The sequence below is a fragment of the Cephus cinctus genome, unplaced genomic scaffold (genome assembly GCF_000341935.2).
Source record: "Cephus cinctus unplaced genomic scaffold, Ccin1 Ccin1_scaffold0498, whole genome shotgun sequence".
NCBI classification, from domain to species: Eukaryota; Metazoa; Arthropoda; class Insecta; order Hymenoptera; family Cephidae; genus Cephus; species Cephus cinctus.
The window spans coordinates 138,103-150,796 of NW_014333168.1; the positions used below are offsets into that span (position 1 = coordinate 138,103).

General features: G+C 37.1%; 1 protein-coding gene across 3 annotated transcripts in view; it reads left to right on the forward strand.

Annotated features, from left to right (window-relative positions):
- LOC107268229 (guanylate cyclase 32E) overlaps positions 1-12,654 on the forward strand; it is a 36,443-nt gene extending 23,789 nt beyond the window's left edge. For all 3 annotated transcript variants that reach the window (XM_025085532.1, XM_015740793.2, XM_025085531.1), the window contains exons 4-22: positions 3,698-3,880; positions 4,272-4,377; positions 5,658-5,807; positions 6,742-6,850; positions 6,939-7,023; positions 7,095-7,247; positions 7,346-7,520; positions 7,577-7,772; positions 7,862-7,970; positions 8,044-8,358; positions 8,509-8,750; positions 9,313-9,555; positions 9,637-9,777; positions 9,839-9,962; positions 10,230-10,298; positions 10,373-10,547; positions 10,631-10,821; positions 10,891-11,169; positions 11,244-12,654. In XM_025085532.1, coding sequence (XP_024941300.1) covers positions 3,698-3,880; positions 4,272-4,377; positions 5,658-5,807; positions 6,742-6,850; positions 6,939-7,023; positions 7,095-7,247; positions 7,346-7,520; positions 7,577-7,772; positions 7,862-7,970; positions 8,044-8,358; positions 8,509-8,750; positions 9,313-9,555; positions 9,637-9,777; positions 9,839-9,962; positions 10,230-10,298; positions 10,373-10,547; positions 10,631-10,821; positions 10,891-11,169; positions 11,244-11,327 — 3,129 coding nt within the window. In that variant the 3' untranslated portion in view covers positions 11,328-12,654. The remainder of the gene's footprint in view (positions 1-3,697; positions 3,881-4,271; positions 4,378-5,657; positions 5,808-6,741; positions 6,851-6,938; positions 7,024-7,094; positions 7,248-7,345; positions 7,521-7,576; positions 7,773-7,861; positions 7,971-8,043; positions 8,359-8,508; positions 8,751-9,312; positions 9,556-9,636; positions 9,778-9,838; positions 9,963-10,229; positions 10,299-10,372; positions 10,548-10,630; positions 10,822-10,890; positions 11,170-11,243) is intronic.
- The last annotated feature ends 40 nt before the right edge of the window (positions 12,655-12,694 follow it).

Genomic DNA, 12,694 nt, shown 5'->3' on the forward strand with positions numbered 1-12,694 from the left:
GGGGGGGGGGGGGGGGAGGGGTGGTTATTCAAAAATGAAGAAGTAAAAGTTAGCCCACAATATTTGTTTACTGAATTCGAAAATTGCGCTCTTTCTCAAAATACACGTGTACATGTACTTTCTATGAAACTCCAAAATATAATAATAAGTCTCAAAAAAAGTCTTTTAGAATCGACAATAATTGAAAAAATTCGAAAAATTTTAATAATAAGAAATTTAAGCCTGCTTTGAATATAAGATTTTGAATTTCCTCTTTTTTACCTCATATTCACAATCAGACCCTAAATATCCCTATATATCAAGTTTCGTAAAGAAATTTGGTCTCGACCATAGAAAACACAAATCATCAGACCAGATACTGATATCGACTTCGGGGTTACTAGTGAATTTTTTTGTTATAAGTATTTTCTCGGTACACGAACTCGACGTTATCAACGTACAACTTTTTCAGCTGTCAAACAAAGGTCCCGTAGAACCCTTTTCGAAAAGGATCTTTTTACAAAATTTCTTACAATGCTGTAAGGACCCTTGGTAGAAAAAAACGAAATCCTAAACCCCGATAAGGCTGCTGACTCTTCCACTTTGAGTAGTTTTGTGCGTAAAGGCAGCACGAAAAAGGAGCTGCGACGGTTTTGCAATACTGATGAGAAAGACGAGTTGATCGATAGAAAGAATGTGAAGATGTAAGAGAGAAAGAGGGAGATAGGAATAAGGATAAGGATCGGGCAGGCAATTCAATTGCATGAGCCTAAACCTGCGGTCTCTAAGGCAACTGTACCTCCACAGTGCGCTATACCCTGATTGCGCGTACAGTCGATTCAAAGTATTTCTAGAATATACCAGGAAATAGATGGAAGGAAAACATAAAGAGGAAAGTACGAGGAAAAGGGAGAAAGAGCGTTAAAACAAAAAAAAAATTACGCAACATATATTTTTTTACAAAAAATTCCTTTCCTTCCCAAGCATTCGGACTTTATTGTCCATTTCAAGTTGTATCGGATAACGGGCAGATTATATGGACCCCTTTTCTTTATTTTATTGCCATGGACAACTACCCCCAAAATAATGCAGCCTGTGGATTTGTAGAAAAAAAAAAACAAGATTTCTATGACAAAAATTGTTCCAACGATAAAATCGAAATTTTGCATAGGAGATGGTCAAGAGACGTTTTTCAAAATGATCATTCTTGTACACCAAGTCCTTTTTCACGTATCCAATTTTTTCATACATTATCTTCTCTTCTTTTCGTTCCTTCGATTCCCATTGAATTTTATCATACACTATATCGTTATACATTCTACCAAAAAAATACTCCACGTTCATGGGGTATAACGACCACGTTATACCCCATAGCGTAATAACGCCTCCATACGGTTCACCCAGTCCCATATAAGTGTCAAGGATACTCGGAGGGAACGTGGTATAGAAACCCCCAGTTGTCGAGACATCAAGTCGCCACGGATAGACAGATAGCTGTGTTTTATTTATACCCTAGAACTTTCGTTTATCGAGAACATACATCCAGTAATACATATATTAACAGAGAGATTTATAACATATATTAACAGAGATGCGTAACCAAAAATAATGGCAAAGGATGAAAAAGGCCGAAAAAAATACGGCGTTTAGAAAAAATCATCGCTTTACCTAGAAAAAAAAAATTTCCATACGTAATCTCGTAATACCCGTGTCACGTTTCACAGTTAAATACATTATAATCCATTTTATCCCCTGAGCCACGTACTGCAACTGCAGTACACGGTGAAGTAAAATAAAAAGCCTGTATTACTGAGACCACCCTGGAAAAAAAAAAATGATAAAGTTTCAAAAGATGTCTTACGTTTCGCTGGTTACCAGGCAATTTATGAAAGTAGAAAATTCGTATTATTTATGCTCGGTATGGTATAATTTTTTTGTTTGCCTAGTTAGTTTCACTTGCCCGAGAGTAACTGTTTATCAGCCTGTCTGTTCAATCGCCCTGTACATGTATATATATATATATATATATATACAGCTGCTGGACTTGGATAGCAACTCGCAAATTGGATCCAGCCCTTAACATGTTAAGGCTACACCCCATCGACCTTAATAGTTTTTTTTTTATTTTCATTGGGTACATTGCTACCACTAGAAGTAAAAGGAAACACGAGAAAGGTGTTTCGAATCAAATAATAAAATCCCTAGGCCATGTAAGTTCTGAGGTGGAGAGAAAAAAAGGATGAAGAAATATATATATATATATAGACTCTCTCACAACTTACTCAATGCGGACAAACGTTAACTAAGCGAATTACTAATCATGTCGTATTCGGAACAGCTATGACGATTCTCTCGTACACGTGACCGGTGACATTATTCAGGAGTACCAACCCCCCTGTCTTAAGTATGCTAGGAGAATGTAAATTATGAGAGATTCAAGTGTGCTAGGATCGGCAAAAGTAAAAAAATAATTTTTCGATTATAAAATACAAAAAAAAATTTACACCCTTTATATTCGTTTAAAGTGAGCCGGTGTACAGGCTGGTTAAAAATTTTCTTCTAAATTGCATATATAACGTTGATCGTCTGTCGTTATGCATCTTTACGAAAACTTATCGAATATTCCATATCGTCCGTCCCTTACACCTATTTGGTGTTCGATTAAGCGTAATAACATCGATGCTCGTTAATATTACAATTTTCATGCAGTCTGGAGCTTTCCTATACATAATAATGAGAAATGAATTTCATGAGCGAATACGCACGTTTTTCGAAAATTGGAAGAAAAGACAAATTTTAGAAATTATTTTATCAGCTATTCGTAGAGTGTACCGGGTGTCAATATTGAATTGATGTATTCACGTTAAATTAATCACTGTCACGTCGATAGGCTTTTTACAACGGGATAAAGGAAAGTTGAGATCCTTTTTTTTAAACCCCGAATAAATTGACCCTCCCTCAAGCACTAGCCTCGGCGGAATGTGGCAATAGCCGTAAAACTCGATGTCCAGTAAAAGTATAATAATAATGAGGATGATTCTGGTAAATGATCGGTACAACAATAACGTTAATTAAACGGATAAAAATTAAAATATTAATTATAATAGTCTAGTCCAAGCACTCCGATTATATTGACCGTGAAATTTATTCCCTTATAGTTACGTGCGGACGTAACTTAACCTCTCAAATTGATTAAATCCTTGTGAACCTTAAATATTCAACGCGTAAATTCTGAAAGTCCGTTGCATACATGACGAATAAATTTATGTAAATAATATCTATATGTATATGTATAATGATTTTAACGCGGAGATTTTGACAAGGAGACAAATTTATTCGTGCAAATCGTTGGTTTAGAAGTAATGTTCTTTCGAAGTTTTCGATTTTGAATCGGCGTGATACGTTATTTTGAATTTGAATCAGATGTGTAGTACGAAACTATATATAATAATTTACGAAGAATTTTTGCGTCATAAAATTTTACTTACCGAGTACAACGTATATAGAGAGCTCTAGGAGGGGCCATCTTCCTATGCCGTTTAAAGCATATAAGTCCCCTAGGCAAGATCTTGTATCTTGTATTGCCCCCTAGGCAAGATGTACGAAGAATGACAAAATTTTCGAAATTTTTTTTTCTTACCGAAAAATCCAAGATGTGTTCGATAGTTAAAAATTTTTGTACAAAAAAAATTTTGTACAAAAACAATTTTTTACACAGAAATGCGAGGATCCCGAGGTGTCCGATAGGAAGGTCTATTATACGTTTGCAAGAACATTACCACCGACGAGCAAGGTCAGCAAAAGTGTGGTGGCCTTGCTGAAATCATTTGGATGGACAAAGGTCGTCGTAGTCTGCGTGACAAGAAGAGCCTGGAGCGAGCAGCTAAAAGAGTTCTTAACGGTACGTGAACGGATGGATAATAAATAAAAATATACGTATACTCTAATTGCGTTACAGTCTGAATAAATGATGGCTCGATTAAATGATAAATTAGTCGTTATGAGTTTCGTAAATTTTCGTATATCCTTCACGTAACTCCCGACATCTAGCGGCGCCTCGGCAAAGCTAATCGAATAAAGAATCACGCAGCCAATCACGTCTCTATGACAATTTATAGTATATGGCTATAACTTTGATTTGAAATAATTCCGGTAATTCAATTATCCACGAGTCTTACTTGAATACTTCATAAATTAGAGCCGAGTCGTAAAGCTTGAGGCACGAATTATTTCACTTGACCTTTTTTTTCGCAGTAACCAAATTATACGTTAATATATTTTTCTTTCTTCAGAAACACAATATACTGGTCACCGATACTTACACGGTGAACGACTATATACCTATATTCGAAAGTAAACTCGATGACATCGTAACAGCGACTTACTTTCGCACTAGAGGTTAGTACGAGAAAAATACCTATGCTTTTACCTGCTACAGCGGTTACGTAGAGAATTGATAAGGGATCAAAAGAAAAACGGAGAAAAAAAATGAAAAACTTTCAATCAGGCACCAGATACACTTGTTTGTGTCAACCAACAGTTGTTCGTGTATTTTTCTTGATACTTCTACATATATATATATATATATATATATATATATATATATATATAGAGAGAGAGAGAGAGAGAGAGAGAGAGAGAGAGAGAGAGAGAGAGAGAGAGAGTGAGAGAAAGAGAGAAATACAGGAAAAGAACATGTAGATACGTATCATTTTTCCAATTAAAGTAAAGCGTACTGTGATTTACCAAGAAAATTCATTCTGACAGAATATCCGCTCAATCGGGTCACGGTGACAAAAATGGCTGCGAACGAGAAAAATAGAATGGCGAACGAGTAAAAAAAATTTCTATAAATATAAAATAAAGATCAAAAAGAGACCCTTCGACTCGTCGAATAATTCTTTAGAATTTATCAGCTTTTCGCTTTCCCTCTTACTTCATCTTCTTCACCCCCCCCACCCCCACCATCTCACGTAATACCTCAATCTCACCTACCAATAGAGTCACTCGTATTGTAATCTTTCCTGCAATTGAATCGATGGCAAAAGATCTACTCGTCAACTTTCTATTGACACCCACAAACCGAGCTGTTAAAAGAAATTTCATTTTATCCATCGATTCGCGTAGCTCCTCAATACGGATTTCTTATGCAAAGTATCCCGAATCCCATTGCGGTTTCTTCCTACAAAGAATTTTCCGTCACGGCAAGTAATTAATTACACGAAAAATCGTTCGGCATTATTTCCCAAGTGTGAGATAGGGTAAGACAAGTACCGACTCTAAAGAAAATATCATTGAAAAAATGTTCAAAAATTTATCATGGCCATAGAGGATTACATAGAAATCTTATAAATCATCGATAAATATATGAAAGATATCGTTACGTCAGATCGACAACGCTTATCGACCACGAGATATAAATCTGCAATAAAATTATAAAAATCCATTATCAAAAAAGTAAAACTATAATTTTTGTCTTTTAACAGTACATTTCTGTAGTTTAACGGAAAATTGGTCCATTTCGCGTTACCTAGAGGTGACTGTAGATCGGCTGTCAAACTGACAGTGACAGCTGACAGTTCTTTCGATTTCTCGTGCATGAACCTCAGCTGACTTCCGATGACAGTCTCTCGTATAAAAAAAAAAAAAAATATTACATAACGAATAATTATTTTCAGTTTACATCTTCGTGGGCGAACACATAGCTCTTGTGGATTTCGTTAAGTGCCTACAAAAACGTAAATTATTATACACGGGCGACTACGTAATTGTATCCGTGGACGACATAATCTACGATCCACGTAAACGCAAGGATATCACGCAGAGGAGTAAGTTTGTTTTTATTATTGTTGAATTTCGAAACTTTCAAACTTTTTACATTTATAATTACTCCGCGTATCGTGTTTAAATAAGCGTACGGAACTTGTGCACGCGGAATGTAAATTACACGAGGCTCCCGGTGCTTCGTGTGTTGGGATTATTGAAATCTCTTGGGATCCGTCGAAACGGATATATCGTCTGTGAAAATTGTTTTCGAGTGCTAAATATAGAGTTGAAAATTTACATAGACCGTACCTCTGGGCTCATACGTGTCCTTTGATACTTTATGACCGGTTTCTCGAGCTCGATGGCTTTGTAAAGTTCAAGACCAATGATTTTGAGTTTATCAGAGAATGGAGTTTGTTTTAATGGCGCTTGACATTATAGGGGATTACTTTTTATTTTAATTAAAACAATCAAGCCGAAGTTACAGTGCCGGTTAAAAATATTGACACGATACAGTGACTGGTTAGACGTATTTTACTTTGACAAAAATTTGCAATAAAAAAAATATCAGTACTGTATCTGTCCATAAATTTTTTTTAACATGCTTGAAAATTATGATCGAAGCCAAGCATGGCTTTGTAGGTGATTTATGCTTGAAAGTATATTTGTGCATTATTTTTCATTGATATGTATATTTGTTATATTATCTTTTTATTTGGCTTTTATTGCGGCTAAGCATGGAAGAAATTGTTTTTTTTTTTAATGGTAAAATTCAAAATATACAGATTTAATTCGTAGAGGGAATTTAATTGTATTAGTTGTATTATGTAGAGTTAATCAAGTTCATTAAGTAGGTACGAATTGGATTCGATTTGCTTTTAGAGAAGTAATCAGGACTCCGGATAGCTTTATGAATTATAAACATCCGCGTAATCAAAGTAAATTTCTGAAATGGGTTTATTTTTTTTTGCAAAAATAATACAAACTTCGTTATAGCTTACATCGATCCGTATCTGCCGGATCGAAATATGTCGCAAGACGTGAAATTTGGTTTTCAATCGGTCCTGAAGCTGACACCGACGCACGTGAAGAATCCAAATTTCGAGTGAGTATGAAAAATTTGAATTCTTGAGAAAAACAAATTAACCTTGAAAATTTCTAAAGCATACAATAATACTTTTTCCAAACTTCAGGCAGATTTGCGAGAGAATAAAAAAATATTCCGTGCAATCTCCATTTTGCGTTCCTTATCACAGCCACATTTTCAAAACCATTGCGGTGAGAGCTTTTTGTTCTTGAGCTTCTTAAAATTCAAATTTCGAAATATATTTATATCGTACGTATTACAGATGCCCATTCAAGCTGCTCATTTGTACGATGCCGTTATGATATATGCCCGAGCGGCAACTGAAATTTTGGAAAAAGGAGGAGATCCCCGAAACGGTTCGGCCATTTTGAGCAGAATACGAAATCGAAGTTATCATTCTGTGCAAGGTTACGATGTACGTCTTACTCATAGACCCCCCGGATAATAAAAATCGATCGAGAAAAATTTTCAAAAAAATATCAGCCCGATCCAAAAATTGATTTTCCTCGTTAGGTTTTCATCGACGAAAACGGCGATGCGGAAGGAAACTTCACAGTCGTATCCCTTCTGGACGACGAGGAAGCAAACGGGACAATAAAAATGTCATTGCAGCCAGTCGGTTATTTCCATTACAGTGAAAACGATTCGATCGACATACCAATATTTCGATATATAAATCCAAAAAAAGGTAATAAAAAACCGCGCCTCCCAAAAATCCCATACTAAATGATTTTCACCCGCCAGGTATCCAGTGGGTCGGAGAGGGACCCCCAAAAGCCGAGCCCGAATGTGGATTCGGTGGTGAGCTCTGTCGCGAGGACGTGATCGACGATCTAGACGATAAATTAACAAAGATCTATGATCTACGCGATTGGCGTCTCCACTTAGCACTGTCGGCAGCCACCGGATTGGTCGTGGTAGCTGGTGTATTTGCGTTCAAGTACGAAAAAGCCCTATAAGAGCAACTGACAATTTTGAATATAACAAACTTTCCCGCTCTTTTCACGAACTTCCCCTTTTCACCGCCAGGCATTACAGATACGAGCAAAAGCTCGCCTGCATTCTCTGGAAGATCGAATTGAAAGACCTAACAATGATACCGAGTGACGCGGGTGATTGTTGTCCAGAAAAAAGTGTGGTTAGTGTAAAAAAAAATTTTTCAACTCCCTCCACCCGTCAAAATCAATTTTTTAAATATCTACAAAATTCAGGTTTACTTGGGAGAGCCAGGCTGCACCCCGCGTGCTCATACCAGAGTAGCGCTACACCGTGAGAGCATGGTGGCCGTGAAGCCAATTTACAAAAAAACCGTAGACATCACGAGATCGATCCGAAAAGAGCTGAAACAAATTCGCGAGGTCCGCCATGAGAATTTAATTAATTTCGTGGGTGCAGTCGTAGAGCCCGGAGCGATATTTATAGTGACCGGATACTGCGCACGCGGTTCGTTACAAGACATATTGAAGAACGAAGATCTACGACTGGACACGATGTTCGTCTCGTCCCTGGTAGCCGATTTGCTGAGGGTGAGCATTTCTTTTTTTTTTTTTTTTATATCGAACGTCAAAAAAGAAAAGAGCCGTCGAGCTGGCAACTATAATTAAGTAGTAAAATCAGGAGCGCGACGGAAGTCTTGACGTAAAAAAGAGTTCTTCACGTTGAAAGGCGTTCTTCAGGGAATGATATATCTTCACGACAGCGATATCGTCTCTCATGGAAATCTTCGCAGCAGCAACTGCCTTGTCGACAGTCGCTGGGTACTTCAGATATCGGACTTTGGCCTCCACGAATTCAAAGCCGGCCAGGAGGAACCTGATCACGAGACCAAGGAACTTCACAGGAAGTTGTACAGAGCACCCGAGCTGCTGAGAAGCTCAACTAGTTTACCCAGGGGTTCGCAACGTGGCGATATATATAGGTCAGTATATATATATATATAAACTTGTCCAATAGTAATTACCGGGACATTGTCGATTATGCGGCATTCACAGTGGCAAATCGAAAGGTTATTTTTTAAAACCAAACTTCATTGTGAAACTCGCTTTATGGCTGTAGCAAACGGTCCGTATCAAAATATGATCACGACCGTCCTCGTAAACCAGAAATGTCTTTATAACCACCAGTCGTTATCTACGTATAATAATAAAGTCCTCGTGACTGCCATTTGTAATGATATATCAACCAGTATATATATATAAGATTATTGTATCAACCGAAGTTGGCTGCGTAGTAGTTATTAACTGATTGAGCCTAAGTTCACTCGGTTGAATAATATATGAACTGGCGTATAAGAGCATTGTATCGGGTGAAGTTGGCTACGTCGTAGCCGTCAACCGAACGGGGCTAACTTCACTCGGATAATTAATAATGGCACTGCGCACGGATTATGGACGATGATTATGTTGTTTACTAATCGAATTAATTAATTTGGTTATTGCTGTGTAAATTTTTAATTATCGTACTACTTTCTTATCGCTTAGCTTTGCTTTGGTACTTTATGAAATTATGACACGACGTAATCCTTGGGAAGACACGCTAATGAGTTCGCAAGAAATTATTCAAAGTATCGTACAAGGACAGAAACTTCGACCGAGCTTAAGCAGCCTGAAGGGAGTCTCGGATTATGTTCTCAAATGTATCGAGTCTTGTTGGCACGAGGAACCTGACGCGAGACCCGACATGAAACTCGTTTCTGTGATATTGAAACCAATGCAGGCTGGACTGTGAGTGATGTCGATTGGACAAACCATACGTAAATTTCATACCTAATTATAAGTCACACTGTGTATAATATTGCATTGCAGGAGGGCAAATATATTCGACAATATGCTGGCTATAATGGAAAAGTACGCATGTAATTTAGAGGGCATAGTACAGCAGAGAACGAATGAATTGGTGGAGGAGAAGAAGAAAACCGACGCGCTCCTGCACAGGATGTTACCGAAGTAAGATATCGAGGCGGGAAATTTGAAATTTAAAAACAAAAAAATTTTTTTTTATCTTCAGGACCGTAGCCGATGCTTTAAAAAGAGGCGATCCTGTCGAGGCTGAAAGTTTTGATTGCGTCACAATATATTTCAGTGACATCGTCGGATTTACGCAGCTCTCGGCCGACAGTACACCCCTGCAGGTATTTTGATATAATTAGAATCGTGTAAAAAAAAGTGTTGTATCTACGTTGTTCGTGTTCATTAGAAAGTTATATCCAATTATACATAGAAGATGAGAAAGGGAATTGGGAAGAAACAAATTTTGTGTAAAATATCCGTTTTATATGAAAATTTGCCGACGCCGTATAAAACGGTGGGGGTTTCGCAATGAACACGTGTGAAAAAACGAAGCGGGTGTTCACGAAAAGTTTTTTGTCAAATAAAACATTTTTTTTTTTTTTGTATAGGTTGTAACCATGCTCAACGAGCTCTACACCTGTTGCGATTACATAATCTCGCATTACGACGTTTACAAGGTAATTTTTTTGAGTTCTCTGTATAAATGGGACATGATCAGAAAATATTTTATATTTTCAAAAATATCGTATAGGTAGAAACAATAGGAGATGCATATATGGTCGTATCGGGTCTGCCGATAAGAAACGGCGCTAAACACGCCGGCGAGATAGCGTCGATGGCTTTACATATTTTGCGAAGAATTCGCAAATTCGAATTACCCCACAAGCCAGGGGAGGGTCTCAAGATTCGCATAGGGATACATTCGGGTAAATATTAACGGTACAGAAAAAAAAAAAGAAAAAAAAATATTTTTTTATAAAAATTGAAAAATATTTTTTTCATTCGTCAGGACAATGCGTGGCGGGTGTCGTTGGTTTGAAAATGCCGCGTTACTGTCTCTTCGGGGACACGGTGAACACAGCATCCCGAATGGAGTCATCGGGATTGCCCTTAAAAGTTCACATGTCGGAAGCTACCTGGACGCTTCTTCAAAAATTAGGCGGCTACCAGGCAGAGGAACGTGGACTGGTTCACATAAAGGTCTTGAAATAATTTTAAAAAAAGAAAGTGAAAAAAAAAACTTGAAAAACAAAAATTTTCCATTTTCAGGGAAAGGGCGAAATGAAGACCTACTGGCTAACGGGCGAAGATCCACTTTGCAGACAAAATCGTATTTTCGAATCAAACTCCCACTTTCATCACTCTCATTACGGATCGTTGTGTTCGCTGTCCGAAGATCGACTCACGGAAACGCCCGATCTTTTACGAAGGACCAACCTCGCAGAATTCCTCGGGGATAATAAGGCATCGGCCACCGGAGATTTGCTATTTTCCAGACGCGATTTGCACTTGCGTGCAGTGCGGGCTTGTTGCTATAGAACGAACGAGGTAAGTTAAAAAAAAAAAAAATCTAAAAATGTAACCCGAAAATTAATGAAAAAAAAAAATTATTTTAATTTCAGGAATTAATATACTACAGTACAACAGGTCGATCGCATAGATCGGCACCAGCCATTGCATTGACCGACATGATGACCAATTATTAATTAAATTGATTACCATATGTGATCCAATCATTCATATGATCCGTCGAAAGTATCAGACCAAAAAATGAAAACGAGACTGTAGACAATATTCGTTGATACAAAATTGAAAAAAAAAAATCATCGATACTGTCTAACTTTTTTTTGCTCAGCCGAGCGACACGACTAATTATTCTTTTAATCGGTTCATCGATTGGCTAACTTGTCTACTTACACAGCCATAAGTTATTAATGTAAATTACACAGGGACGTTTTAACATACGTAACTTAGCCAAAGCCAACCGGCACGATATACAATTATATCATCGCCGCGAGAAATCGTCATTATCAATAATCATTGACACGAAAATTGTATATGTATAAACGTCAATAACACGTGGACACAGAAACCACGTGTCTTTGAGTGCTGTATAAATGTGCCAATGGCAAAGATTAATGTCAATATGTATAAATGGTATACGATAAGTAATCCTAAGAGTGAAAAATGAACACAGACAAATATAATTTTAATATATGCCGCCAGAGCAAAGAGAATTAAGTTTAACGTTATAATAAACGCGTAATTAATACAGCACTGCTGTCACAATTATTTACGTATAGTTTCACGTTCTCGTGGATGAAAATTAATTTTTAATAAAAATTACGTATACGTATTATTTCTGCATGTCTCGTTTCCCACATTCTTTGAATATTTCATCAAAGACCGAAAAACGTGTCGAGACGCACCCCTTTAATTTTTGGACGCTATTACGTCACGTTGCTTCAAGTCACCCAAAGGGCACGAGTGACTCCATCCCACTCGTGGTTAAAATCGTCATGTGATACTAATTGATATTAGTATGCGAAAAAGTGTTTTTCGACTGGTAAATAAGTCACTCAAGAAATTGGATTAACACCTCGCGATTGGCACCCCCGAAAAAAATCAAAAAAAAAGACGATAATTCGTATTTCATCACGATAAAGTTGCTCCTGATAAGACGTATAGTCGAAGGACGGGCATATCGAGTTTCCTTAAATTCAAAAAAAAATAAAGTAAAAAATAATCGTTGCATCTTTTTCTTTTTTGCAGATGAAAAATCATTTATCTATATCACGTAGTATGGGAAAATCACCTTGGACTTATGTTGCGTAATGATTTAATATTTCGTGTCTTGTATACGTAAATATATATATATATATATATATATGTTTGCGTATACCTATAGACATACCTGATTATGTATACTAGAGTTGTGACTGCCGAAGAGATAACCTTGAAAAGTTCTGTACGATGATGTTAACAAATTACCGTTTAAAGAGGTATACGTTAGATTTTCAATTTTTTACGTTTCAAAAGAGTGCATGTTTGCGTATACCTATAGACATACCTG